This window comes from Penicillium argentinense (genome assembly GCF_028826775.1).
Source record: "Penicillium argentinense strain IBT 30761 chromosome Unknown utg000011l_segment0_segment0, whole genome shotgun sequence".
NCBI lineage: Eukaryota > Fungi > Ascomycota > Eurotiomycetes > Eurotiales > Aspergillaceae > Penicillium > Penicillium argentinense.
The window spans coordinates 2,718,969-2,746,329 of record NW_026622670.1 but is presented as its reverse complement, the minus strand read 5'-3'; the positions used below and the strand labels follow the sequence as shown (position 1 = coordinate 2,746,329).

General features: G+C 50.9%; 9 protein-coding genes across 9 annotated transcripts; 5 read left to right on the top strand and 4 right to left on the bottom strand.

The window, feature by feature from the left end:
• Nucleotides 1–822: 822 nt before the first annotated feature.
• N7532_012039 (uncharacterized protein) lies at nt 823–1,173 on the bottom strand (the record flags this gene model as incomplete). Its single annotated transcript, XM_056624530.1, has 1 exon — nt 823–1,173. The coding sequence occupies one exon, from the start codon at nt 1,171–1,173 to the stop codon at nt 823–825; it is 351 nt and encodes a 116-aa protein (XP_056469518.1).
• Nucleotides 1,174–1,818: 645 nt separating this feature from the next.
• On the bottom strand, nt 1,819–2,001 carry N7532_012038 (uncharacterized protein; the record flags this gene model as incomplete). The annotated part of the gene is made up of 1 exon (XM_056624529.1): nt 1,819–2,001. One exon carries the CDS (start codon nt 1,999–2,001, stop codon nt 1,819–1,821), a length of 183 nt encoding a protein of 60 aa, XP_056469517.1.
• A 1,266-nt stretch (nt 2,002–3,267) lies between these two features.
• On the bottom strand, nt 3,268–5,555 carry N7532_012037 (transmembrane 9 family protein; the record flags this gene model as incomplete). Its single annotated transcript, XM_056624528.1, has 2 exons — nt 3,268–3,528; nt 3,591–5,555. 2 exons carry the CDS (start codon nt 5,553–5,555, stop codon nt 3,268–3,270), a joined length of 2,226 nt encoding a protein of 741 aa, XP_056469516.1.
• Nucleotides 5,556–6,809: 1,254 nt separating this feature from the next.
• On the bottom strand, nt 6,810–8,319 carry N7532_012036 (ubiquitin domain-containing protein DSK2; the record flags this gene model as incomplete). Its single annotated transcript, XM_056624527.1, has 2 exons — nt 6,810–7,745; nt 7,825–8,319. 2 exons carry the CDS (start codon nt 8,317–8,319, stop codon nt 6,810–6,812), a joined length of 1,431 nt encoding a protein of 476 aa, XP_056469515.1.
• Nucleotides 8,320–8,846: 527 nt separating this feature from the next.
• Nucleotides 8,847–12,941, top strand: N7532_012035 (DDB1/RSE1 family protein; the record flags this gene model as incomplete). The annotated part of the gene is made up of 4 exons (XM_056624526.1): nt 8,847–9,099; nt 9,309–11,376; nt 11,576–12,860; nt 12,915–12,941. 4 exons carry the CDS (start codon nt 8,847–8,849, stop codon nt 12,939–12,941), a joined length of 3,633 nt encoding a protein of 1,210 aa, XP_056469514.1.
• Nucleotides 12,942–14,829: 1,888 nt separating this feature from the next.
• N7532_012034 (arrestin (or S-antigen), N-terminal domain protein) lies at nt 14,830–16,389 on the top strand (the record flags this gene model as incomplete). The annotated part of the gene is made up of 1 exon (XM_056624525.1): nt 14,830–16,389. The coding sequence occupies one exon, from the start codon at nt 14,830–14,832 to the stop codon at nt 16,387–16,389; it is 1,560 nt and encodes a 519-aa protein (XP_056469513.1).
• Nucleotides 16,390–18,972: 2,583 nt separating this feature from the next.
• N7532_012033 (amino acid transporter) lies at nt 18,973–20,707 on the top strand (the record flags this gene model as incomplete). The annotated part of the gene is made up of 6 exons (XM_056624524.1): nt 18,973–19,104; nt 19,166–19,466; nt 19,507–19,698; nt 19,768–19,917; nt 19,981–20,222; nt 20,285–20,707. The coding sequence occupies 6 exons, from the start codon at nt 18,973–18,975 to the stop codon at nt 20,705–20,707; spliced, it is 1,440 nt and encodes a 479-aa protein (XP_056469512.1).
• Nucleotides 20,708–22,107: 1,400 nt separating this feature from the next.
• On the top strand, nt 22,108–23,616 carry N7532_012032 (glycoside hydrolase family 18 protein; the record flags this gene model as incomplete). The annotated part of the gene is made up of 5 exons (XM_056624523.1): nt 22,108–22,254; nt 22,308–22,742; nt 22,798–22,867; nt 22,919–23,454; nt 23,509–23,616. 5 exons carry the CDS (start codon nt 22,108–22,110, stop codon nt 23,614–23,616), a joined length of 1,296 nt encoding a protein of 431 aa, XP_056469511.1.
• Nucleotides 23,617–24,343: 727 nt separating this feature from the next.
• N7532_012031 (GFA family protein) lies at nt 24,344–24,798 on the top strand (the record flags this gene model as incomplete). Its single annotated transcript, XM_056624522.1, has 2 exons — nt 24,344–24,418; nt 24,478–24,798. 2 exons carry the CDS (start codon nt 24,344–24,346, stop codon nt 24,796–24,798), a joined length of 396 nt encoding a protein of 131 aa, XP_056469510.1.
• Between the last annotated feature and the right edge of the window lie 2,563 nt (nt 24,799–27,361).

Below are 27,361 nucleotides of genomic sequence, written 5' to 3'. Positions count from 1 at the left end.
TCATGAGCAATCCCTTTACCCAAGCACGCCATGCGGGAGGGAACCACTTGGAGCGGTCTAGTCCAGCCGCCCCCGGATTCTCAGAATCTAAACCGGTTCCGCCGGCCGCGTGGCAGCAGACACAGCCCTCGTCGTAGATTCACCGCCGTTTCGTGGCTCTAGTTTCCTGGTTTGCCATGTCCAAAGGTCCCCACTTACACGCAGAGCTGGACACCTCCCACCCACCTGGACTGTTTCACCCCATGCAGCATGGCGCAATCGAGGCCAGCGACGGCGATTCCCCCGGCCATACATAGACACGAGGTGTTGTTGTTGATGCAGATACCACCAATACCACTGCTGGGCATGCACATACCATCTCAGGCACCGACTCCCGGAACCTTCTCAGCTGAAGATATGTAGGATGACCCTGCAGGATGACGGAGATTTGCCCCTATACGCTCGGGGAGGGAAGGAAAAACAGGAAAGAGAGAGATTACAGTGGAAAGAAATAGAGACATCACGAGCTCCGCGCGAGAATGGACATTCTACATTCCATGTGAAACGGAGCCGGTTGCATTTGCCTCCCTAGCTAATCTCAATTATTAAGAAAGAAATGAAATGAAATGACATAAATAATAAAAACAAAGAAAAAAAAAAGAAACAGAAAACATACGGGGCAAATTTATCATGATCATGCTTAAGATCAAGATCTGACAATCTATGCCATATCCGCCACCCCCATTCACTCCCATACATCCCCCTCTCTCCTCCCTCCCTTCCGCTCCACGCTCATCACTCCGAGCGCTCTTCCTTCCGGCTGGTGTGCCGCGCCTGCACCATTTATCGATCATCATCCCGCTTCGCAACGATCTCAGCGGCCCAACCTGCGCCTAGGTCTCGGGGCTCCTCGAGCTCCTCCTTGTGGGACGGCCAGCGTGCGACCTTTCGATTCATAGCCAATGGCAAATTTGCCATATACCATCTCGCCAGGTCCCGGATGACCTGAGCGACTTCGACGCTATCATGCCCTCTAGGATCGTCTTGAATGGTCCGTTCGAGACGTAGACGACTCAGTGTTTTCAGTTGACGATTCTTGAGTGCGTTTCTGTACCGCGTTTCTAACTCGCCAGTATCGATCACTCGACGGTGAATCCATCGCAATGCTCGTAGATCATTGTCGTCGCCGTGCATGATGAGGATCGTTTTGGGCCCGACGAACTCCCACATTTTTCCCACGGGTAGCTTCGCGACCTTCAATCGTCAGGCCTTCCCTGTGTGCAATTTGCGGCATAGAAAACGAAGCCCCGGAGTATTTGGTATTCAGAATTTTCACTGGCACGCTAGGCATCACGAGAGAGTCGAGGAGGGTCTTACCGCTGAAGAAGTCCATGGCACTGATGCGAATGACTTCCATTTCACTAGCCTGGGCATATCCCATCTCACAATCCAACGCGACTGCTTTGCGGAAGTGCTGATTGGAATCGGGTGTTTTGGACAATGCCTAATGCTCTTCGAGCGCCTGGTATTCCTTGTGTGTCAGGTAGCCAAGATACGGTGATTCGTCATGGCTGTCGGGCGCTGGCAGCCCTCGTTTGTGTGGTGCTCATCGCAGCAGGTCCTTTTTCTAGAAGTGTTTAGTTGGGGCCGAGCATCCGATTGTCAAGACCGGACTTACCTGGCCGTCGTGAGGACTTCATTCTCTTCTTTGATCACCATATTGGTTTGCAAGAAACTCTGTCTATCCGGGTCCTGTTTCTCCCCCAAGATCTTCGGGGAGCTGTCGTCCTGGGACTTTTGCCATGAGCCGCGCACAGCAGGAGCTTCAGGATCCCTCCCCTAGTCCTCTGGCAGCTTGGAAGAATATCCAGCTACGGGGCACCCTGTGTCCGCCTGCCAGTAGTCGAAATGTTGCTCTCGTTCCTCGATGCGCTTCTTGATCTCTTCAGGCGTTGCGTCGCGGGTCCACTTGTGGCCGTTTTGGATGCGAGCAAGACTGTGAGGTTTGAGTGTCAGATTCATGCCCCTCGTCCGCTCGTTAGGGTCGAGTGTCAATTTAATCAATTACGTTCCATGGCACCGCCGGCATCGGGCCAGTTTTCTTGATTGTTCTGGCCCAAGCTGGTCCTGGTTGTAGTGGCATTTGGCCACCATGTCTCCGCGATCCAAGATCATCCCCTCCAAGTCTTCCAGCACCCCGGTTGTCTCCTCGACCGGTTCGGGCTGGAAATCGGTCGTTTGCGGGTGGAGGTGAGGAGGTCGGGGTTGGTGCGTGGCGGGCGCCGCCCCCGTGCCTCGGTCTTCCAGGCTCGAGGAAGCCGTGTGGGATGGGGCACGATGGCCCTGGTCGGGATTGCACTCGGTAAACTTGCTGTTTCAACGGCGACGGTTTTTCTTGCCCATGGAAGCGCGTGGGCAAAGAGAGTGGGGAGGGTCTGTAGCGGTTGGAAAGAACGTGGTTGTTGTGGGTGAGAGTTGACTGAGAAGTGAAAGAAAAAGCTGAGGTTTGTGGACAAAGATGGCACCAATTCGAAAGCTCGAAAGGGCAAGGGTTGAAAAGGATATCAAAATCGCGTGTGAACGAAGATTATATAGGCAGGGTTCCAAGGCAGCAGCTCGAGATCACTCAGTGAATACTGCCAGCCTTGGGACATCCAACCCTTCATACGGCAGAATCAATCATACTTAGGCAAATTCTAGTGAGTGAAATCCGATGGATTGGGAACGTGACCCGGGAGGCGGCCGCCAGTCGCACAGCTGATCACCGGCGAGCCCTGATGCCTGCTGGTTTTGATCACGATCGGTGGGCGAACCTCTACCACTGGCAGTGTCCATACCAGAGTGATCACGGAAGTCGACAGCGTCGATATCTGTAGTGACTCGGAGTATGCCTGGTTTCAAGCTTACGAGAAAGTATTATCAACGACGTACTAATCGACTGGAATTTCCGTAAACAATACACAATACTGAAAAATTCAGCATCTCGATCTTGGATAATGGGGCTTGCTAAGAGGCACTGGCGATGGACATGACTGACTAGTAGTACTTGATTATCGTAACAATCAGAGATCACTTTTAATTGACATACTTCAAGATCAAGGGACAGTGACGATATCAGAAATATAAGGCAGGCTGGAGTCTGGTGAAGACATGCATTCAAGGGATAGTATACGCCGTGGTGAACGACACCAATGCTTTATCGGACAGATTAAATCGTAAGGAATTTGATAGAAAGACAGGAAGTGGTCTAGCTGACCTAGTCGACTTTGATGGCACTGTTGCGGTTCATTAGTATGGTTTCAGTTTGGTAGAAAGAGGGTATACTTGCCTGTAGACGCGTCGAACAAAGGTATACGCGGCCAAAAACCCAACTGTTCCAGTCAGTAGGCCGTAGACTGCGCATGCCAAGAAACTGTAGCTGAAGAAGAGTAGCCCCGACACAAAGCCGGTGATGTGTAGCTTGAACGTGTAGTACCAGATGCAGTACGCAAAGACCCAGAACGCGCTGCTACCACCGGTCAGAAAGCTCTGCCACCACCAATGATAATTCTAAAGAAGTTAGTTATTCAGATGATAGATATAAGTAAGAGGGGCGGGGAAGGGAATCTTACCTCAGAGCAGAGTTGGCTGTATGTCGCAATGACAGTCACTTCGACAACAGTCACCATAAGTACGGCAGAGACCACACTCAAAAAGCCGAACACATAATAGTAACCGCTCTTGTCTTGCCAAAGGTTCTTGAAGAGGAACAGGAGCTCGATGAAAAGGACTGCAAACGGAACTAGTCCGGTCAACAGAGGTCCTGCAGGGCTGCGCAGGTACCAAGGCTGAGGGGGAATCTGTCGAGCAATGGCATTGGTTTTCAAAGGATGCTCCCATGGAGCGGCCCGCGCATATCCAAACCAGCTACCGATGTAGACCAGGGGAACCTGGATCAGCAACCAGAGCGCCAGCAAGCCGATGAGGGTGCTGAACGGGATAGCCGTGCTGGAGGCTTGAGCCCAGACGAACAGGTTTAAGACCAGGACAAGGAAGAAGGACAGGCCGGGGAACAGCAAGGCAGTGATCAGGGTGTTCTTCCGCCAAGCAGAGCCGCCAAATGTCTTGTACAGGCGCCCGGAAAAGTAACCGGAGAAGACACCTGCAAAAACAAACAGGCCCATGCCCACGCTGACGAAACCCCCGCGGAAACTTGGGTTCAAGATCCCCAGACAGCTCAACACAAGCAGACCAGTAGCCATGAAGAGCAACTGCATACCTGAGCCGACTAGTGGGGCCAAGAGGCCACTGTATGCGGGGATGCGGAAGACATCGCCATGTAGAAGCTTCCATCCACTAGTATCCTCGAAAGGTTCATCATCCGATGACATGTCAGCCTCATTCTCAACGTCGGCATTGTCCAGCAATCCTTCACTCTTCTTGTCCCCGGACCGTTTGCGTCGAGACTGCACCTTGAGCTTGCGGTCTTCCATGGCGCCATCTCCACGGCCCTTGATGTCACCGTGGACGGTGCGGCTCCAGATAATAAAAACAGTCACTCCAAGTACTGTCGAAATGGTCAAAGAGTTGATGATCGCCAGCCAGTGGGTCATGGATCCTTCCTCTTGGTTCGTGAAGTAAAGGTTCCAGCGGTTCGCCCAGTCCACTTTGGTCTCCTCCCTAAAGTAGATCGAATAGGTGTACGGAACCCTCAGGGTGGCTCCATCATCTTCGTCATCGTCGTCCTCGGGGAAATATGACAGTCCAGAGTACTTCTCGCGCAGTCGTGACATGTTTGGTGCAATGTACAGGCCGAGACCCTCATGGTCTTTGTGCACATCCTTGGGGCAGCCACCATCCACCCGATCTTCTGCAGTGATACTTTTAGGATACACCTCGAAGCCTACGATGACCTTGCCTCCTTCCGGTGCACCTCGCCATCGGATAACGATAGTGAAGTGGTTGTTGAGGAAGTAGCGGGATTGGCCGGTGGCAGGGGAAATATCGCGGTAGCCGAGCTTGAATCCAGAGGCGTAGTACTTGCGACTGCGGTCGACGGTCACGAAGCTCGTTGCACCCGGCAGGTTATCGACAATCCACTCAATCACGTAGTTCTCTTTGACGAGCTGGCGTGCCCACTTCACATCCGCGCGACCAACTTCCAGGGAGCAGAGGGCCGCACACTCGACGTCTTTGCCCATCTCCAACTGAAAATCCGATGTCATAATACGATCTCCGCGCAAGACCTCGCCCAGATTGAGCGAAATGCTTTGTCCCGATCCGAAGGGGGATCCGCCGTGCGACTTGCCGCTCGGAGGACAGACGAAAGGGAGGTCGAAATAGGCATATTGGAGTTGGGTGTGGTCGGAGAAGATCTTGTTCACAAGGAGAGGAATCGGCTGTCCGTCGTTGTACCGGGTGACCGAGTAGCCTGAAGAAACGTTAGCCGCGAATGCTTGCCGGGCCAGCAGGGCCGCGCTCTTTGTGGGTTGACGGAGCTCACCAGGGATGTAGAACGACCAAGTAGTTGTCACAAAAAAGAGCAACCAGAGCGCCCAGTTACGGAGACGTAAAGGCACAAAAGCGGCCGTATGCATCGCGAGGGTGTTGTCCGTTCAGCTGGCCCGGTATGGTTGGGTCAGCTTCTAAACAACTTTCACGGTCGGTCACTCCAGATTCGGGAGGGTAGGTGCCCGTTGGAGTTCCTTGCTATTGATAGGATCAATTCTTATCAATGCCTCCGGATCTTCGATCAAATCGCAGACCAAGCGAGGGTAGCTCCGCGTCCGGGGTCGGGGGAAGGAGGTATTTGTATAGACGGGGATGCTCAGGGTGGAGTTCAGGCGCGCTAGATGATGCTTGGCGGTGATCTCGTCTATTTGCTGCGAGGAGTCGAGTGAGGTCACAGGGACGGGGTCGGCGAGGACGGGGTAACGAGCGTAATTGGCACTGAATGCCCAGGGCTTTGGGTCCGGTGCTTCCTAGGAGAGGGATCGGTAGATTGGATGTGAGGAAGATCTCTCCAGCGTGTCAACAGTGGATCGGGCTTGGCATTGTTGGCGCGCTTCGAGACGTAACCCCGCAGGACCCTATCAAAAGGGTAACCCCCATCATGTGCGCGGAATGCATATCTTCCGGTCTTTACCGAGAAATTGTACTGGCAAATGAATTATTCTGATGGAGGGTGATCGCTTTGTTGAATATTCATAATGTTGAGTGTCACGTAAGAGTTGCTGTGGTCGGGCGTGTCCTGTGGCCTGTGTAAACGCACGTTGCTCATACCTACAATATATTTCCAGGACTCCACTATGTGACCTCACACCGAGTACCCCCTTCGTAAGTGTAGTGTTGATGTAGAACTACAAATGTGCCTACCTCGAACTTTCATTATGACTGATCACAATCCAAGCACCAGTACATTTAAGTAACATATGGAGCATATGCTATGAGCGAGTGAATTGGCCATTCACGATATTCCCCTCTACCTTCACTAGTGGTCATTGTAGTGAGTACGGTATCTAAGGGAAGTGATACTTAATGTTTGCTTGGGCATAGCATTTTTTTGAGGCACGTATGAAATCAACACACTACAGTACAATTAGAACCAGAAATCCTGGAGGTGCCAATTGAATGATATGGCATTGGAAGATTGATATCGCCGTGAATAAACGCTAGTGTAGGCCTTCCAGGCTGCAACGACAATCCACATCCAAAGGCAAACATGCGTAGAAAAGGCCATAGGAAATCATCAGTGCAACCGTCGTTATCATCGAATCAAAGGACCATGGAATACATCGGTAAACGTGAGGAAAAGAGAGAGAGAGAAAAGAACAGTTGCTGTTGCAAGACCTTTATGACGGGTTGCTCAGAAGATATTCCACTGCTCCTTGCACGCTACCACCTGCTCGTCGCAAAGCTTCAACGTTCCGCTCAAACTCGTAAAAGCCCATATCGTTCAGTTGGCGAAGCTGGTCGGCATAACGCTCCTCCGGGGGACGGTTGTCAGGTGGCTGCGGTGCGCCAAAGCCGCCGCCGAAACCACCTCCGAATAGACTTGCCAGGGGATTCGCACCAGTGGTAGCGCCCTCTGCCCCTTGACCTCCCATAGCCTGCATCATCTGGGTCATGAGGGCCGGGTCACGCAAAAACGGGTTTTGCTGTGGGTTAAGCGGATTCATGCCGCCCTGACCAGCATTGCCGAACAAAGCCGGGTTGAACAAAGAGGCGAAGGGGTTCTGAGCAGCTTCAGGATTTTGACCTTCCGCGGTGGCACCCCGATCGGTGGACTGGGCATCCTGATTTTGGTTATTCTCAGACCCACCGGCATTGGCTGACGGTTGCGCGGCAGGGTTCGCGAAAGGGTTAGGGCCGAAGAGCGCAGCAAAAGGATTCCCCGCAGGGTTTGGAGGCATTTGACCAAACGGGTTGGGTGGGGGATTCTGCTGCTGAGCATTCTGATTGTCTTCGGCCGTCGTGTTCGTCACGCCAGGGGCAGGGAATGCACTGTCACCGCCGCCACCTAGACCACCCAAGCCGCCCCCGCCCATCCCCATCATTCGCTGCATTTGCATCATTTGGCGAATCGAGTTGGGGTCTGTCAGCATACGGCGAAATTCGGGGCTTTGGAACATCTGCCGCACACCGGGCCCCATATCGCGGAGCATAGGATTCTGTTGGATCATCATATCGATCATCGCGGGGTTCTGGAGTGCCTCGTTGATGGTAGATTGGAATTGAGGATTTTCGAGCATGTTCAGCATAGATTCGGTATCGGGAGGTGGGCCCATCTGAAGAACACGGATCATGTTAGCATATCATATTGACCGGCAGACAAAGAGTTATCTCTTGGATTGTGGATTTACTCACCCCGCCGTCAGGGCCAAAGAGGCCTGCTCCTGGGAGCTGAGCGAATCCAGCGTATCGAGCACCTGTCAGACCAGCAAGTGGGTTGTTGCCGGTACCGGCGGCCATGTTGGTGGGAACACCGGCAGCAACAGGATTCGGCGTTGCGCCCGCAGAGGCAGCGGCGGAGCTAGACTGAGCAGTGGTGTTCCCGCGATTTTGGTTGCTGCTGGCATTGCCCACCATGTGGATGGTGTGGCCATCTTTGATCTTGTAAGAGCCAAGTGTCTCATGGTCCTTCAAAATCCGGCCGGAGTAGATCAGTCGTTGTCGATCGGCCGGGATGCTCTTCGCATCGTCGGACTTGTCGGACTTGTCAGGCTCGGCGGTTTCGAGCTTCTGCTTCAAATCTGAAACCAATGTAGACAGTGGAAGAGTCATGGTGTATTTCTTATCAGTGGAGGTCTTGACGATGAAGGTAATAGGCGCCTCCTCGGCAGCGCCAGCGTCGTCGGCCATGGTTGGCAGGAGTCTGAGGTGGGGTGATCGACTGCTGAGGATGCGGATGGTTTCACTGGAGTGAATGAAAAGAACGATGAGAGTAGGCGGATCCGGAGAATCAGAGCTCAAGAAGCTGTGAGGACGAAGAGAGAACCCAGACAAAGCGAAGCAGATGGAGTTGGGGAAGTGATGGGGTCGTGATCAATGATCTATGGGAGGCTAACCGGCATTACCAGCATTGTAGAAGGCGGTCGAACCGGACGGACCATCGCGTTTGCCACGTGATCCACATCCACCGCTTTTGGATCTGGAGCCGCCTAAATTTGCACACCTCTCCTGCTCCCATCTTCGAGTCCTGCCAACTCAAGCTCCCACGCGTGCCTGTGAAAGATCTGGGGTACCTTTTCCGTTACGTGGCCCCAGCAGCGATGGGATTGATGTGACTGTGACATCACCTGGCTTGCAACTGCGACTGCACGTAACTCGCTCTTTTCTGCTTCGCGTCTCGCGAGCTCGCGAGCTCGCGAGCTACCTGGTTGCCCGTCATGGCGACTACTTCGCACATGTTCATGTACTCCTTGACAATCCAGCCCCCAACTGCAATCAATCAATCCATTCTCGGACAATTCGCAGGGGCCAAGGAGACCAAGGAGCAACAGATTGTCACCGCGTCCGGCTCCAAGCTGACCCTCCTACGTCCCGACTCCACGAATGGAAAAATCACACCCGTCGTTTCGACCGACCTCTTTTGCATCATTCGCTCATTGGCTCCCTTCAGGCTAGCTGGAAGTAACAAAGGTACGTTTCGACAATTCCAGTTTGCATTATGCGTGTCCCACTGAGAGATTCTTCAAGCTTCCCGGGAAGCACGGTCCTGGTCCTTCGAGCCGGCTTGCCGAAGGCTAATGGACCTGCCCCGGCCAGCAATGTTGATGCTTCCAACAAGTTTCTTTATTTTTATTTCCTGTTTGCTTAAGAAGAATGTACTGAGTGTCTCCTGATTCCAGATTACATCATCATCGGCTCCGACTCCGGTCGTATTGCGATCATTGAATACGTTCCTTCGCAAAACCGCTTCAAGCAACTCCACTTGGAAACATTTGGCAAGTCAGGTGTTCGTCGAGTCGTGCCAGGACAGTTTCTCGCCGTGGATCCTAAGGGACGTGCTTGTATGATCGCTTCGGTGGAGAAGAACAAGCTGGTCTATGTTCTGAACCGCAACTCCCAGGCCGCACTCACCATCTCGTCGCCCCTTGAAGCACACAAGCCGCAGGCCCTGGTGTTTGCTCTGACTGCCCTGGATGTGGGTTACGAAAACCCTGTCTTCGCTGTTCTCGAGGTTGTTTATCCGGAATTCGACCCCGACTCCGGGGCCCAAGCATATGACGAAATTGAGAAGCACTTAGTGTATTATGAACTGGATCTCGGCCTCAATCATGTCGTCCGCAAGTGGTCGGAGCCTGTTCATCGATCGGCAAACATGCTATTTCAGGTGCCCGGAGGCGCGGACGGCCCTAGTGGGGTCTTGGTTTGCGCCAAGGATCATGTCACCTATTGCCATTCCAATCAGGAAACTCTGAGAGTGCCTATTCCGCGCCGGAAGGGCCCGGCCGAGAATCCCGAACGGGAGCGGAGCATCGTCGCCGGCGTGATGCACAGGATGAAGGGGGTTTTCTTCTTCCTGCTGCAGACTCAGGATGGTGACTTGTTCAAGGTCACCCTTGACATGGTCGTAAATGAAAATGCTCAACTGACCGGCGAGGTTCAAAAGTTGAACATCAAGTACTTCGACACTGTTCCGGCCGCGTCAAGTATTCTCATTCTCAAAAGTGGATTCCTCTTCGTTGCCAGCACAGCGGGCGACCATCAGTTCTATCAATTTATCAAACTTGGCGATGATGATGATGAGACGGAATTTTCCAGCGACAACTACCCTCCGAAATCTATCTCATATGAGCCGGCCTTCTTCCAGCCCCGACCTCATGTGAATCTGGCCCCGATGTCTCCCATGAACTCCCTCAACCCCTTGATTGACAGCAAGATTGTCAACCTTACGGAAGATGATGCGCCACAAATTTATGGACTTTGCGGCACCAGCGCTCGAAGCACATTCCGTACCCTCAAGAATGGCCTGGCAGTTTCCGAGTTTGCCGAGTCGCCGCTTCAAAAGGTTCCCGAGGCCGTCTGGACCACCAAACTGACACGGAACGACGAGTACGATGCTTACATCGTTCTCTCCTGGGCCAACGGAACACTCGTGCTGAGTATTGGAGAGACGGTTGAAGAGGTTGATGATTCTGGATTTAATACTTCAGCGCCGACCCTGGCTGTGCAACAGTTCGGCGAAGCTGGGATGGTCCAGGTCCACCCCCGAGGAGTCCGTCATATCCACGCAGGCGGGCAATTCAGTGAATGGGAATCCCCCCAGCATCGTTCCATTGTAGCAGCAGCCACAAATGAGCGCCAGGTTGCGATCGCCCTGAGCTCGGGTGAGATCGTCTACTTCGAAGCGGACACCGATGGTGTTTTGGCAGAGTATGAGGAGACGCCACAGATGTCTGGAACTGTTACTTGTCTCAGTCTTGGTCAAGTTCCCGATGGTCGGGTTCGGAGTTCATTCCTGGCTGTTGGCTGTGACGACTCCACCGTCCGCATTCTTAGCCTGGATCCAGACTCCACGATGTCAAGTAAATCCATCCAGGCTCTTACATCTCCGCCCTCGGCACTGAACATCATGGCCATGGCCGACTCAACTGGAGGGACTGCCCTTCACCTTCACATTGGTCTGCACTCCGGTGTCTACCTTCGCACTGTTCTGGATGAAGTGACTGGCGATCTGTCAGATACCCGCACACGATTCCTTGGAGCTAAGCCCGTGAAGCTTTCTCACGTCTCCGTCAATGGCCAGACCGCAGTTTTGGCTCTCAGCTCACGCCCGTGGCTCGGATACTCTGACGTTCAAACAAAGAACTTCATGCTTACGCCACTGGATTATGTTGGCCTGGAATGGGGATGGGGCTTCTCCAGTGGTCTTTGTGAAGAAGGCATGATTGGCATCGAAGGCCGCAATCTCCGGTAAGTTTACATTATCTCGACTTTCTTTTTTTCGCCCACATTCTCCTTTCGATTTATATGATGAAAAATTGGGACCCGAATTTCCATGTGGAAGAACTTTTATTTTATTTTCCAATTGTTCCTACTGATATCTCATCCATTCTACCCATTTTCCATGCCATCTCGGTTGTTGTGCACCTTATTGACGACTTGAAACCAGGATTTTCAACATTGAGAAACTCGACAACAACATCCTCCAAGAGGCTATTCCTCTTGCCTACACCCCTCGTCGCTTCGTCCAACACCCCGAACAACCTCTCTTTTACGTCATCGAGTCTGACAATGGTATTCTTGCCCCCGCAACTCGGCAGGCCCTTGTCCAAGATGCCCAGACCCGAAAAGACGATGTTACTATTCTCCCCGCCGAAGAGTTTGGCTACCCCCGCGGAACAGGCCACTGGGCTTCCTGCATTCAAATCGTCGACCCCGTTTCGACCAAATCAGTAGTCTTCACGCTCGACCTCGAGGACAATGAAGCCGCCGTCAGCCTTGCTGCTGTTCCATTTTCCAGCCAGGAAAATGAAACGTTCCTTGTCGTGGGAACCGCAAAGGACCTCAAAGTGAGCCCGCCGTCGTGCTCTGCCGGCTTCATTCACATCTATCGCTTCCAGGCCGAGGGCCGTGAGCTCGAGTTCATCCATAAGACTCGGGTTGACCGGCCACCTCTCGCTCTACTGGCATTCCAAGGACGGCTCCTCGTCGGTCTCGGTCCCAAGCTGCGTATGTATGACCTGGGAATGAAACAACTTCTCCGCAAGTGCCAGGCATCCGTTGTCCCCAACATGATCGTGGGTCTCCAGACACAGGGCAGCCGTATCGTGGCTAGCGATGTTCGTGAAAGTGTCACGTATGTGGTTTACAAAAAGCAGACCAATATCTTTATCCCCTTCGTGGACGATTCCATTGCCCGCTTCACGTCCTCGACCACCATGGTGGACTATGCCACTGTGGCGGGCGGTGACAAATTCGGCAACTTGTGGTTGGTGCGGTGCCCTGAGCGAATCTCCGAGGAGGCCGACGAGGATGCATCGGGTGCCCACCTCCTTCATGAGCGAAGCTATCTGCAAGGCACCTCCAACCGGCTTGAGTTGATGATTCACTATTACACCCAAGATATTCCCACCAGTGTGCACAAGACTCAGCTGGTTGCCGGCGGCCGCGATGTGATCGTCTGGACCGGTTTGCAGGGTACTATCGGCATGCTCGTTCCGTTCATCAGCCGCGAGGATGTCGACTTTTTCCAAAGCCTGGAAATGCAGCTGACTACCCAAAACCCTTCCCTGGCGGGGCGGGATCATCTCCTCTACCGCGGTTACTATGCACCTGTCAAGGGTGTTATTGACGGCGATCTCTGCGAGACCTTCCTCCTCCTTCCTAACGACACGAAGATGATGATCGCTGCGGAACTCGAGCGATCCGTCCGCGAAGTCGAGCGGAAGATTTCTGTGAGTTGCTCCACCATCCCCAATCACGATATTCATGCTAACATGCACCTCTAGGACATGCGTACTCGGGTTGCGTATTGATCTCTCAAGGGATTCTGGCGTCTTTTACCGGCGTTTGTGCTCAGGGCTTCTGATACCTACTCGTTATCTCACACAATCGATATCCAAATGCGGCTTAAGACCGCCTGTTTCTGATCCATCCCCCATCCCTTCTCTCCGCTCCGCACCGTAGACATGTCTTTCTTGAATGTCGTCTCTTGCCTCGCTCGGTTTGCCGCCTTCCCTCGGCTAATCTTGAGCTGGATGCAGCCCGTCACTTTCCAGTGCGGTCCTGTATGAGACAAGAACAAGTGTGGCAACACGCTTCGACGCTCTTTGAGTACGGTTTTATCTGCATCACACCACGGATATGAACCGTAATTTATCAGTCGGAACAATACGTAAATCATGCGATTACCTTAGCTATGTTCGAATAGCATCATGATCCAAATCACCTGAAATTAAAATCAAAAGATCCTAATGTCCAAAGTACTGTTCGACTTTCCTGTCCTGTAGCAACTGAGATCAACGATGTTGGTTGATCGCCGGTTCGGATCGGTCGAACTTCTTCCCCATAGGTTAATCAAGTACACCCTCACAACCGCAGCGCTTCGCCCATTGTGACTGACCGCACCGATCGCCGACTTTTGATGCCGAAACTCGACTCGGCGCGCATCCAGAGTGTAAATAAATTGCCCTGATCCCGAAACGCATCCCCACTCGGCTTTGCAATGCGCTCGGCTAAGGTCGGAAAGATCTGGAGCCTCCCGAGCGGCCGGCTACCGTCGTGGTCGATTTCTCGGAAAGGGGTCCTGTCCTTGGGATGTGGTCATGGCCATGGGTCATGATGATCGACTGCATTTTTTTGGGGCTGAATCCTGAACAAGGGAAACTCTCGATGCTTTGAAATCCCCGGACAATTGTCAGCAGGACCGGCGCCGCGTGCTCATGATTGGCCAAATTGCGAGCATTATGACACGACCGAGCTCGCAGCGCAGATCGGGCTACGTGAGTGGCCCGCCCACGCTGGCTTGCTGCGAGTGGAGTCTCGAAGGGCGTGCTTGTCGGCGTAAGGCGCGGCCCACCGACCGTCCGACCCACCTGCATTCGCTGAGCTTTAGCTCGATCTCAAATTCCGAGATAGCTGCGCTTTTGGCATCGACATGTCGCGGTGCTGCACAGCGGGGGCACAGCGGCTGGTGTAACTGTCAGTGGGCGTCTTAACACGCCGGGGGAGTGAACGAGCTTCTGTCGTGACGCCGTGGCTCCGACAAAGGAAGGGCATTGCCCGTGTCTTCGAACGACATCGGAATGTCAACCCAAGGGCGCATTACATGTGCCGATGGTTGGAAGGGCGCAGCCCACCAATTATGGCCCCAGATCCCGGGCACCTCTGTTTGTGGCGTATCCTCGCGTTCGGCTGTTCTCTTGAAAGTCTGCAGCGGGTTCGATCGTCCACACGTGTGCCCGCGTCACCCGAGTTCTTGACAATTGGAGTGCTCGGCCGTTTACTAGATGACTCACAAATCTGGCGTCAATATTCCCCATGGATTTGTAAACGAGATGACATGAACGATCGCATCATCGATCGTTCTTTCTATAAAACGGGGACCCTCCACTCCATACGGGGTACACCCTCTTAGTATACTACTCTGTACGCAGCGCGGTTGTCCACGGCTCCACTTTCTACTACTATTTTTTTTCTCTCCTCCTGGTCCCTTTTAATGAATCACGAGATCAGCACATTGCCAAAAATCGCAAAGTTGCTCTAATTCTTCCCAAACCCAAATTCCGCCCAGTGCATATTTGAACAAGGGGGTCCGGGGTCCCGCGTGCGCTTCTTATTTTCCTTCCCCTCTTTGGCGCTTGGCCTTTCCTTCCCCGACAACACACCCAAGCAACACCGCGACCCTTACCTTCACCTACCACCATGGTCACGACCTCAGTGATCAGTCGAGGGTCGGAGACCCTGGATGCTTTCACGCGGCGCTCACAGCCTAAAATTGACATCCACCTGGATGGCCAAAAGCCCGGTCTGGTCAGCTCATATACTACTGGCGACCAAATTGACGGCACCGTCACCATCACCGTGGATCATGACATCCGCTTTGACGAAATCGAGATTGTCCTGCAAGGTATGATTATCGCTCCGCGTCAGCTTGGTCTCTGCGCGCCAGTCCCTGATCTCGATATAGGCATCTCCCGAACTACGGTTGAACGAGCTGCTTGTCCCGGACGCACTGGCTCCGAGCACATGTTTCTGAAGCTCCGCCAGCCCATTGAAGAGACGGACTACCCGACTCCGCGAATGTTCGAGGCCGGTCACAAATACACCTTCGCCTTCCAATTCGTCATCCCCGACCAGCTCTTGCCGCAAGTCTGCACTCACATGCGAAAGAACGACGCTGTTCACCGATCCCACACCATGCTCCCGCCGACTCTAGGAGATCCAATGTTGGCTGGGAATGGAAAGTCTCTATTGGATGATATGGCGCCGGAAATGAGCCAAATCTCCTACATTATCCGCGCGGGCGTATTCAGGAGATCCTCCACGGATCAGCGCCAGGTAAAGACTCTGGCCAACTTCGCCAAAAAGGTTCGCATAATCCCGATTGTGGAGGAAGAGCCACCGATCGATGTGGGAGATCACCACCAATACTATTGCACACGCAAGGAGAAAAGCGTGCGGCGCGGATTTTTGAGGGGAAAACTGGGTCGAATGATTGCCACAACGGTGCAGCCAAAACCAATCCGTCTTCTCCCACTCAGCTGCGAGGCCCCTGATACTGTCAGCACTGTTGCCACGGTTCAATTGCGATTTGACCCGGTGGGTAACGAGATGCCACCAAAGCTCGGCTCAATGACGAGCAAACTCAAGGCCAGCACTTTCTACAGCGCCGGTCCCTGGGAGGACTACCCCTGCCAGTCTGGAAGTATGCCATTCTCGCAGGTCGGGCAAGGCCTCTTCAACGAGTCGGTTCCTCTCTCGACCATGTGCGTTGCATCTGCACAATGGCAGAAGCACTCCACGAGTGACTGCGAACGCCGGGGCTCAACCCAGACTACTAGTACTTGCTCCGAAGACTCAACCAGTGTTGGAACATCGCCCGAATTTACTGGGGAAACCTACTACACTGCCTCAGTAGTAATCCCCGTCAACCTTCCCGCCTCGAAGACCTTCGTCCCGACTTTCCACTCGTGCCTCATGTCGCGCACCTACTCCCTGGACCTGTCGCTCTCTTACCACACCCCAGGCACGAATGTGCTCACCCCGACAGTGACTTTACGAGTTCCAGTCCAGATCATCACTCAGACCAAATATGCGTCGTCTGTGAAGTCTGAACTGGGACTGGTTGTGACCCAGGCCGAATTGGACGAATACTTTTCTCCACGATCTGTGACCGCGTCCATCAACGAGCCTGTGGTCAACGTGAATCTGGCTCCCCCGGAGTATTCAGAAGCGACAGCTCGCAGCATTGTCCGCGCATGATACCCCTGAACAGCAGCAGCCACCTTTCTTATGTTCTTGATGACATTAATCACCATGAAAAGTTCTTGCTTTCTTCTGGTCCTGGCGTTGAGCACGTTGAGACTTGAAATTTGGATACCCCTTGTCTTTTTACATGTTATGGAGCGTTGATAGCATGCCGATTTGTTTTGATCATTGAATGATTTTCTGTTTTTGGTGTCTTGCTTACTATTCTAATCTTTTCTAATGTCCTCAAGTAATCGTCGAGCACCGAAATAGATGCGCTAATAATAATTCTCTCTTTCTCGGATAACTCTAATAAGTTAGCCTGATAAGTTAGCAAGGTGGCCAGACCTTCTATTAGACAGCAGGTCCAACCCTTGAAGCGTAATAGAGTTGCACCATGAGGGTAGCCAAAGCCTGGACAACCTCGGTACGAACCTTACTTTATTCCGATTAAGGCATTTGTGGGTACCACGAAAGCTTAATCTGGAACGAGTGCCGGGTTGCTTCCCATCGGGGATGCAACGATAAGACGCCTTTGCAAGAGGTCTTATGATTTCAAGAGAATCGAATATTTAAAAGGCTATGCTGGACCATATATGAAGAAAATTCCCCTAAATTTCATTCTACATTTATACCTGATCCCTTGACGTAAGCCATATCAGCTGGCTCTGGGCTTTTTTGTTGACCTCAAACAACGGCAAAGCTTCTACGAGATTACGTAACCATGAGAGCTTCATTATACCTTCTTCTTGGGGTTTTCTATATCGCAAGCTCGGGCTCAGTACCAGACACCGATGATAACTGCGGTGGTAGTATCGGAAACTGTTATGACAATGGTTGCAATGGAAACCCAACAACACTGGTGTGCACATCTGTAGGTGTTCCTATTAAAATAGCTTTACAAAACTCGCTCTAAATGTGGTAGGGCTACTACATTGGTTGTCCATGCGGTTACGGCTGTAATGGCATAGGGCCTTGCAATGGAAATGGCTGCAATGGACAAAACGGACGGTGCACTGCCAACTACTTGGGCTGTGCATGTCGTTGAGCTTACCAACTGGGGCTCTAATGCATTTATATACACACTCTATATTTATTTTGTTTTATCTAAGTTCTTTTGACATCAATTGATTTGGTTCTACTTTTGCTTTTCCCAGCCCCATATCGAAACGGAAGGCTCCTGCCTCTGCCTCAGGCCGCAACAAAACGCCCAATCTCTCAGGGTGAGGAGCTACTCGATCTCCCAAACACAATATTCTTCTTCAACTTTCCCTCAATTTCTCCCCATTTGGAGCCAATGGAAACCTCGTGTAGCTACCAAGTGTCTTTTATTGACTAATCGGCACCCTTCCCGATCCAATCGATAGCATCCTTGGGGGCGATATAGTCAAGGGTTGTTGGCTTTCAGAGATTAACAGGGATACCAGATCAGATCAGGCAGAAATTTAAGAGCGCTAAGCCCAGAGACTGGGGTGGACTCGTTTCATAGGTGTTCTATTACGACGAGATTTCTCTGGAAGTTAAGTGGTCTATGAATCTGGCATGCTTCGTGAATCTAGAGCTGGTATTCCACAGAGAAATCGAGGATACGAACAATTAGGCCATAAATGTTCCCACTGCCCTATAACCAAGCTCGTCGTTTGATCTGATCGAAAGCGATCGGAAAGTTCGCATCGTCGGCAGCGCTGCCGAGCGCCTTCCCCTTACCACAGGCAAGCATAACCTATAAAACCCGGGCTATTTTCCTTTGCCGAGAGATAATCATACCATATGCGTTTGAATTTCCCCGGGAAACTTTCTTTTCCGACACGGGGTTGCGCTGAGCGAACGTGGCAAAATACCTCGCGGGATATTTTGAAGGCTTGGCTCCACCGGGTGAGCATCCGATGGTGGCTATTTCTGGGCAAACGAGAATGTATCATGGATGCCCCATGGGGGATTTTCCGTGAACAATTGTGCCTGGGTGGCTTTGTACAAATAAGTTCATCAATCACTTGACGAGGATTTTTGGTTTATGACTTTCCACAATGTCTAGAGCCGGATAGTCGACGGAAGATCAACCAGGGTGAGTTAATTACTGATGAATGCTCCGGTATTGATAGCCCCTCTCCAGGCCCTTGAAACGGGCTTGTATCGAGCTGATCTCGGGATGAGAGCCCGCTCAGCTAAGATCTCAAGTCGGGACGGAACGCGCTATCGACAAGGGTTGATATCTCTCGACATTGTCCAAGACTAGGAAATCAATGCAATGACTAGCATGAGACAGCTTGGTAAGAGGTTGCAACCATATCCACCCAATTGAAGACCACTTATCCGTCTGTGGTACTCAGATCAGGCATACTGAGAAATAACTGCGTCATTGCCCCATGAGTGGCCCCATAGTCTAGGTTTCATTACAGTGTTTTTTGGTGACTTCCCATGGGGCGCTTCCCCGCATTTTAAGAGCAGTAAGATAAGCCTCTACCGGCCTGGCACCCGAGAGTATGTGGGGTTTCGTTATTCGGCCTTGAAAATGATTTAAAAGAACCCACTATATCCAATCTCCCAACCGCTCTAGCTGAGATTTTCTCATGGATACCCATTCTAGATTCTTCTAATATGCCCGAAAAGAAAGAAAACGAACCATTGAGTCCTGTCCACTCTCAGACAGGTCAAATTCTTGAGGACCAATCCAATTCTCATGACGCTGTCTTCGGCGACATTACCGATGATGGTCCGAATTATCGCAATGTAAAGTGCAAAGGCTCACTGACTAATGACAAGGTATAGAGGCTTGCTTACAATTACATAGGTCGGATGGCTAGGATCTGCTGCTCTGATGATGAAAAGCCAAATTGGCCTAGGTGTTCTGTCTATTCCAGTGGCATTCGATACTCTAGGGATCGTTCCGGGGGTGATCTGTCTATGTGTCATTGCCGCCATTACAACATGGTCGGACTACATGGTCGGTGTCTTCAAGCTGAAGCATCGGGATGTGTACGGAATAGATGATGCCGGGGAGTTGATGTTTGGCAAAACTGGGAAGATATTCTTTGGTTTTGCATTCTGCCTCTGTGAGTATACGGATGCTGAGATCGACTTTGAGGCTACTAGTAAGTACTAGTAGCACTTTCTGACATACGTGTATCCTAGATTGGGTTTTTGTTGCCGGATCGGGGATGCTGGGAATATCCATTGCGTTGAACGCACTTTCTACCCATGCTACTTGCACTGCTGTATTTGTGGCAGTTGCTGCTGTGGTGGGCTTCATGCTTTCTAGCATCCAGACATTGGGTCGCATGAGTATCTTTGCATGGGTTGGGTTGGTGTGTATTGTGACTGGAAGTGAGTTTTACCTCCCAGTGCTACTTGTCTTTTCCACCACGGCTGTCACGGTTCTCTAACGACGCCCAGTTCTCATCGTCACCATCGCGGTCGGAGTCCAAGATCGCCCATCGGCAGCCCCGCAGGATGGCATTTGGGTGTCTGACTACCAAATAACGGCTAGCGCTCCCTTCAGCGAGTCTATCACCGCCGTGTCTTCCCTGGTGTTTGCTTATGCCGGTGAGTGATATTCCGTAAATACCTAGGTGATCTCGTCCGATCTTTACTGACAGCCGTACCTAGGAACACCGTCGTTTTTCTCGATTGCGTCCGAAATGCGCGACCCTCGTCAATATACCAAGTCTCTCATGATCTGCCAGTCTGTCGTGACTGGCGTTTATCTGGCTATCGGTTGCGTGGTCTACTATTACTGCGGGTCTTATGTTGCCTCGCCTGCCCTTGGCTCGGCCGGCCCGACCATGAAGAAGATTAGCTATGGCTTCGCCCTGCCCGGTCTCCTTGTCACAACGATGCTTGTGATTCATGTGAGTTGTTCTATCTTCCGAGGAATTGATTTGAGCTTCATGCTAATCCGTAAACCACCAAGCTCCCCGGCAAATACATTTTCCTTCGTCTCCTTCAAGGATCCCGCCATCTGACAGCCAACACCATCACTCACTGGGTAGTCTGGCTCAGCTGCACATTCGGTATCACGTTGATTGCCTATATCATCGCCAGCGCCATCCCCGTGTTCGACAACCTTGTTTCTCTTATCGGTGCCTTGCTGGGCACTCTCATGTCATTCCAGCCCATGGGTTGCATGTGGCTTTATGATAACTGGAGCCAGGGGACGAAGGAACGGTCGCCTCGGTGGATTCTGATGGTCTGCTGGAGTTCGTTCGTTATCTTGGTGGGGACCTTTCTCATGGTCTCCGGCACATATGGATCCATCGTGACCATCATCGACAGCTACAATGCATCCGGAGGATCGGCGGCCTGGTCATGCGCTGACAACTCAAACTCGACCTGAGCGGTGATCGGAAGGATGACCAGAATGACTGCCCAGGCCTTAGAACGCGACTGCTAACCGGCGCGCTACAGTAGAACTGCGGGCGACCCGCGATCAATTCATGATCTATGCTTAACTGAGGAAATGCGGGGCGGGGCTTGGCTCCTCCGAGACCACGCGTGTGTCATTCTGTTTCAACGTCAGCATCATGTTTGTTTTTCTCGTTCCGCTTTTGTATGCAGTGCAGATCGAACATTAGGAAATATCATCCTTCAGTTTAAGTGCCACGACTTTCGCTATCGCTCGAGATGACTGACCTCCCTGATAGTTCGTGACCGCCCTGCTTCATCCCGCCTCCTCAGCAACCCTGTCCAGGGTATCGAGGCACATGCCGCGGTCGCATGGCTGGAGTGTTACATTCCTATCGCGCGGGTGATGCGTTCCTGCAGCAGACGCAGAATGTCCCTTATTCTCTGATTCGTTCTTCCCGATCACCAGTCAACCGGGCCGTTGATGTCAAAGCCGAAGAAGCTATTTGAGCTTAGAATCAATACTGTACCTAGTGTTGCATTCACACCTAAGCCCCAGCAGATATCTTTTGGATTTCATGGAAACTCACGATGCAACGCCCTCGCTCTAGACCCGCGGGGCACCGGCTCGCTCCCACAACCCCCAAGATACACTCCGAGGCATCTGGAGCGATCGCGGGATGAATTATCCCGAATGACAATGTCACCCATCTCCACATGAGTGATCCCAGATAAAATGTACTAATTGGATGGCATTGATGACAGCCACGCGAGCAGATATCCAAGCCGGATTTAAGGACCGCATGGCGCAGGAGAAATCACCGTCCCATGCCTTATGGTTACATACAACATTCCGCGGCCATGCAACTTGACCCCCTCAAAAAAAAGGCAACCTGGAGGTTGATCAGGCCGTGAATGTGGCGCCTCTCCTAGACGACTCCTAGAGGCACAGGAACGAAGCCCGTTAACCACGTTGTCCATGTGCGCTTGTGGAGGCAGCTTGGCAGATGAATCTTGCCTGACTCAACGAATCAACTATCTCTGCTGACCCGAGGTTGACCTTGTAGGAACCATGGCGCAGTCACTCCGCATAAGAATGCTTCCATCGAGCCTAAAGGCTGTCGACGCTTACCCTAAAAAGGGTTCGGAGCTCAAGAGAGAAAAAACAAGGGGGTCAGAAGAGACTTGGTTTGCTCGGGGAAAATTCTTCGACGGATTATGTTCGGTACCCCATTTGATCGGGTTGACATTAGCTGACTTTTTGGTTTCATTTTTTGCCTTGTCAACTGTATATAATGACGTCTATCCCTCGATCGCGGATTTCGAATTCCCTTTCAAGTTGCTGGTCTCCACGAAGTAACATATTCCAGAGACTATCATTTTTCATCTAGGATGCGGCTTTCTTCACTTCTTTCTGTGGGCCTGGCATGGCTGGCACACGCTGCCGTGATCGGCCACCAAGATGGAAGGAACACCACGCTGGTTGAGGCTCACCAGGCTGCTACTGGCTATCGTTCTGTGGCATACTTCGTTAATTGGGTAAGTTGACCCCACTATTCCTACTCCTTGAAAATGAAAATAACATTTGCTAGGCAATCTATGGTCGCAACTTCAATCCCCAGGACCTTCCTGCCGAGAGACTGACCCATGTACTGTATGCATTTGCCAACGTGCGCTCAGACTCGGGTCAGGTATACATGTCGGACTCGTGGTCAGACATTGAGAAGCACTACCCTGGAGACTCCTGGAGCGACGGTGGAAATAATGCCTACGGTTGTATCAAGCAACTATTCCTTTTGAAAAAGAAGAACCGAAACTTGAAGGTCCTCTTGTCTATCGGAGGTTGGACATACTCAAGCAACTTTGCAGGTCCTTTGAGTACAAGTGCTGGACGAGCTGCTTTTGCTTCATCTGCGGTCAGCCTGGTACAGAATTTCGGCTTTGATGGAATTGATATCGACTGGGAATACCCTACGGATAGTACCCAGGCAGCCAATTTTGTGGCCACTCTCCAGACGCTGCGTTCGGTGAGTTCTCTCTAAAGATCAATTTTGATGACGGACACTGAGATCTAGTAACCAGGCACTTGATAGCTATAGTGCTACCTATGCGAATGGCTACCATTTCTTGATCACTGTAGCATGCCCAGCTGGTTTGTCTCCCAAAGGTTCCAGTGGAAACTTATTCTAACGCAGAATTTCAGGCCCTTCGAATTACCAGCAGCTCAATATTGCTCAAATGGATCAATACCTTGATTTCTGGAATTTGATGGCATATGACTACTCCGGAAGCTGGGATACCATTGCTGGCCACGATGCAAATGTCTACGCATCATCTAGTAACCCGGCAAGCACACCATTTAACACAGACCAGGCTATCCGGTACTACACTTCCAACGGCGTGAGCACCAACAAGATTGTTTTAGGGATGCCCCTGTACGGTCGGTCTTTTATGAATACAGCTGGACCTGGCACGAGTTATAATGGTATTGGAGCCGGGACATGGGAAGCCGGTGTTTATGACTATAAGGCATTACCCATGGCAGGTGCTTCTGTGAGTCAAGACAACTCCATCATTGCAAGCTACAGCTATGATCCATCACAGCGGATGATGGTCAGCTATGATACTCCGCAGGTGGCTCAGATGAAAGCGCAATACATCCAATCTAAAGGTCTCGGAGGTGGGATGTGGTGGGAGTCAAGCAGTGACAAATCTGGATCTGACAGCTTGATCAGCACGGTGAGTACAATCTTCAAGCTCAAACGTCCTCCTAGCTGAAACTGTAATTTCCAGGTGGTCAACGCATTTGGAGGTACTGGTGCCTTGGATAAGAGCCAGAATCAGCTCAGTTACCCTGCGTCTTCTTACGATAATCTAAGAACTGGATTCCCTGGTAGCTGAATAGCTAGGACCTCTGAAACCTCATTCCTGGAATATGCTTTACTCTGACTTCGAACTACCTGCTTTCAAATCTGTTCATTTTTTTGAGATACACGCACAGAATTACTTCAGATTTTTCACTCGCTACTAGTACTTGAAAATGATATCTTACACCTTATTGCAATTGAATAATCACGTACCCATAGTTAAAGCAATTAGTTAACTATTTATGTATCCCACCTCCTATTCCTCTTCAGAATTCACGTGACATAGAAGAGCTGAGTTGAATTCTGTTTCCACTGGTGATCATCGGCCATTGTGGTACCTAAGGTAAGCAAGTTGAACATTGAAACAATTAAATAATCGCAGTATTCCTCGCGGATTATATCCGCTATTATCGAGACCTGCTGATTCTTCGCTTCGTTTATGCCTGAGGCAGTATGAAGTAGTTGGAAGGCGGTGGACCGCGTATGTGATGGCTACCAGTGCAAGTAGATGAACAAGTCTGATTTCGATTACAACCCCTGAGCTAACAATTTATAACTAATATTTGTTGCTGGAAATATTAGGTGTATACCCATGTGGTGTTCAGAATAGCCGGGCGTTCAGATCGGCCGGGAATTACGTAAGTGGAGTCGAAGACGTCATCAGTGACCGCGAGTGTCAGATGTTCTACCTAATGTCAATGTGTCAACGGACAGCTTCACGAAACGCTCTCTCAGAAATCATACCCCCAAAAAGACTCACCATGTTGACCGGTTCGTGTCTTTGCACCGTGAACAGATACACAATCTTGAACGAGGATGCTACTGTATTCAGGAAGGTGACGATCTCATACTAGCGAGGTTCCTTTCTTCATCTACTTATTTGGCTTTCTATTAGATAATATGTCATTGTGCTCGCTGCCGTAAGATCAGCGGTGAATACACTACCACTAACCTTGTCGTGCCGAAGACGAGATTTCAATTGACGAGCGTCTCGAAGTGGCCCTCTCTCGTTCCGGGTCTATCAAAGACCACCCGCATTTTCAATGCTGTCCTGCCAGATGATAAGCATGGACATATCTGTTTTTGCAGCCATTGTGGGTCAGTTCTCTATCGCGAATCTGAAATGCAGGGAATGCGCGGCCTAATTTTTGTGCCAGTGGGCACTCTTGATGACATTGACTCGGTCATCAACTTGAGAGAGGAAGAATGGTATTAAGTGGGTGAATTTAGATTTGCGGGTGTAATTCATGGGAAATTTACTTTATTTGAATCATAGGTCGGAATATGAGATTCTTTTTTTGCCCTTGAAGAATAAATAGTAAAAGTAATTGTTGTTATCACCAGTCAAGTACTGTGTGCATAGTTAAGTGGACAACATGTTTGCTCGAAAAGCAAAAGGTCAATTGATTCATGTAGATAGATGTCGATTCGTTCCCCACTACTGTCTACGTTTCCCTTCTATGACTGGCTCGTGCTCACTCGTCCTTAGTTGTATAACTCTCTTCTTGACTTAAGTTTTCTTAAGGCTTTGATATTAACTTCCGTGCTTGGCGTCGCTGATTCGCTGGCTTGGCCTTCACTGGTCCACGAGGCTCTATAGCTTCACTGACATGTGAGAGTACACTGAGTGCTGTCGAAACTTCGGTTGTAGTTACTTGGCTTTATAGTTTGGTCTATTCATGATTCAAATAGATCCAATCGGCTTCGGCTGCTGCCTTCCGTAACTTTATGTACGCTATGACCGTGCAGCATAACTCTTTACACTCCCGCTATACCCGATATATTCGACTATTACCTCACGAATGAAAGAAATACCTAGCTTAGCTTTTGGGGAGGATTTTATTTCTATTTATATTTCTGCTTAGTACCACTTTCATCTCATACAGAGTAGTCCCTTGACGTAATGTCTCATCTATTACCGATTCCAGTCTGCTACCTACACTTGACGATCTCTACTTATAGTACACAAGGTTATATACCTTCCTATATGTGTCACGGCTTCAGCATGTTAGCTCATCGATCTTGTCAGGATCGTGGTCGTCGAGTTCGCCTATCTATAACTATCGAACCACCGCGGTGTCCTGCCTGTCGATTAGCATCTTTGCCGCCTCTAGTCGAAACCCGTCCCTGCTTAGGCTGCAGCGTTCCGATTCCTGTGAATTCGGACGATCTTCACTGCAGCCATTGCCGAACCCGGCCATCTCCTCCACCTCTCCTCAATAATCGTCCTTGTTATGACTGTGGAAACCCATTTCCGGCTCGGACTCGCATAATTCGCTGTTTCGATTGTCGGTCTAGAAGATCAACTGTTACGCAAGCGCCAGTTGATTATGACCGCCTACGTACAACTCTTCTCAATTCATTTTGACTTTATGGATATATTTCGCTCGCGTGCTCGTCCAATCATCACACCCTACGCAAAACTTTGCTACGTCACTCAGTCTGTATATAATTGGCTAGTCCTAGCAGGCATACGTGTGTACCTTTCCGGTGGGTTATCAAAACTAATCGTTCGACTTGCATATATCATTCCTCAACTTATGATTCACCTTTCGTGCTTGTTTCGTTTCAGGGCCACAGCGTGCGACAGCGCGCGTCACCAGTTCGCCTTCGCGGCCCCGGGTACCTGCCTTATTTTCGCTTTTTTTGGATTAGATCATCTTGGCTTAGGGTTGTAGGGTTATTTGCTCGTATTCATGCAGGTTGTCCTGCTTTCATTGCTTCATCATCTGCTTGTCGCCCTCCATCCTATTGCAACACAATGCAGTATATTGCCACTGTAATTTCCTCTTAGTGCGCTCGTTCTTCCATTTGCCCCTCCCCTTACTTTTGTCCCAGTGCCCACGGCATGTTAACTAATCGACTTTGCTCTGGCTGTGGACGTCAAGTAAGTCTGGCTACGGCTATTCAATTACCAAAATGTCCCGCTTGTCGATTTTTCCAGCTACCCCCTATACCGGAGACACGCCCCTGCTTGCGCTGTCATGTGCCAATTCCTGCGGACTCTCCAAGTACTCGCTGCATGCGTTGTGAAGCCATACGCTCCCGAATCCTCGTTTTACTCCGTGCTATGTCCCATCTTTGGCCTCACAAAAGAGAAGCTATTGTGGCAGATGACATACATTTCCTGCCGACATCAACAACTAGTCTTCCACCAACTCCCTCTTCAACAACCGGGAAAAGGAAACGCGTTGACCGCTGGTCCCAAAGGGCTGGACCAACAACTCCGTCCAAATCAGCAGTGGACCATACAAATGAGTCTACCCTCGACGATCGCAGCTTGCAACGCCTGCTAGAGCGAATACTCCTGTTGACGAAGACGAGGAAAGCACTCAAATCACCTGGGCTGATACAGTGGACGGCACCAAGAGCTTGCCACAAGCAAGCACTCCTACTCCAGAAAGGCGTTCACAAAGACCAAGAAAGTCTTCGTACGCTGGTATATTTGCACAATCCAAATAAAAATGCGGCCAGCGATTCGAAAACTTGCTGACATCCTTTCGTGCTGCGGATATTAGTCATCTTCGGGCTTTATGTCATTGGCCCATTTGGATTCAAACGCATTTCCGCTTCATTCAAAACATTTGAACACTACTTCCACTTTTAACCCCTATCTTCCTTTTCTTTCGTTTCAGGGCCGATGCGCGCGACGCGCGCGTCTTCCAGTTATTTATCGGGTCTATTCTTAGGAGATAATTATTTATAGCCTTTCCTTATACAGACTAGTGTATACTCGGGTACGGGCCGAGAAACAAAGTCAGTGTATTCAAGGGGGTAAT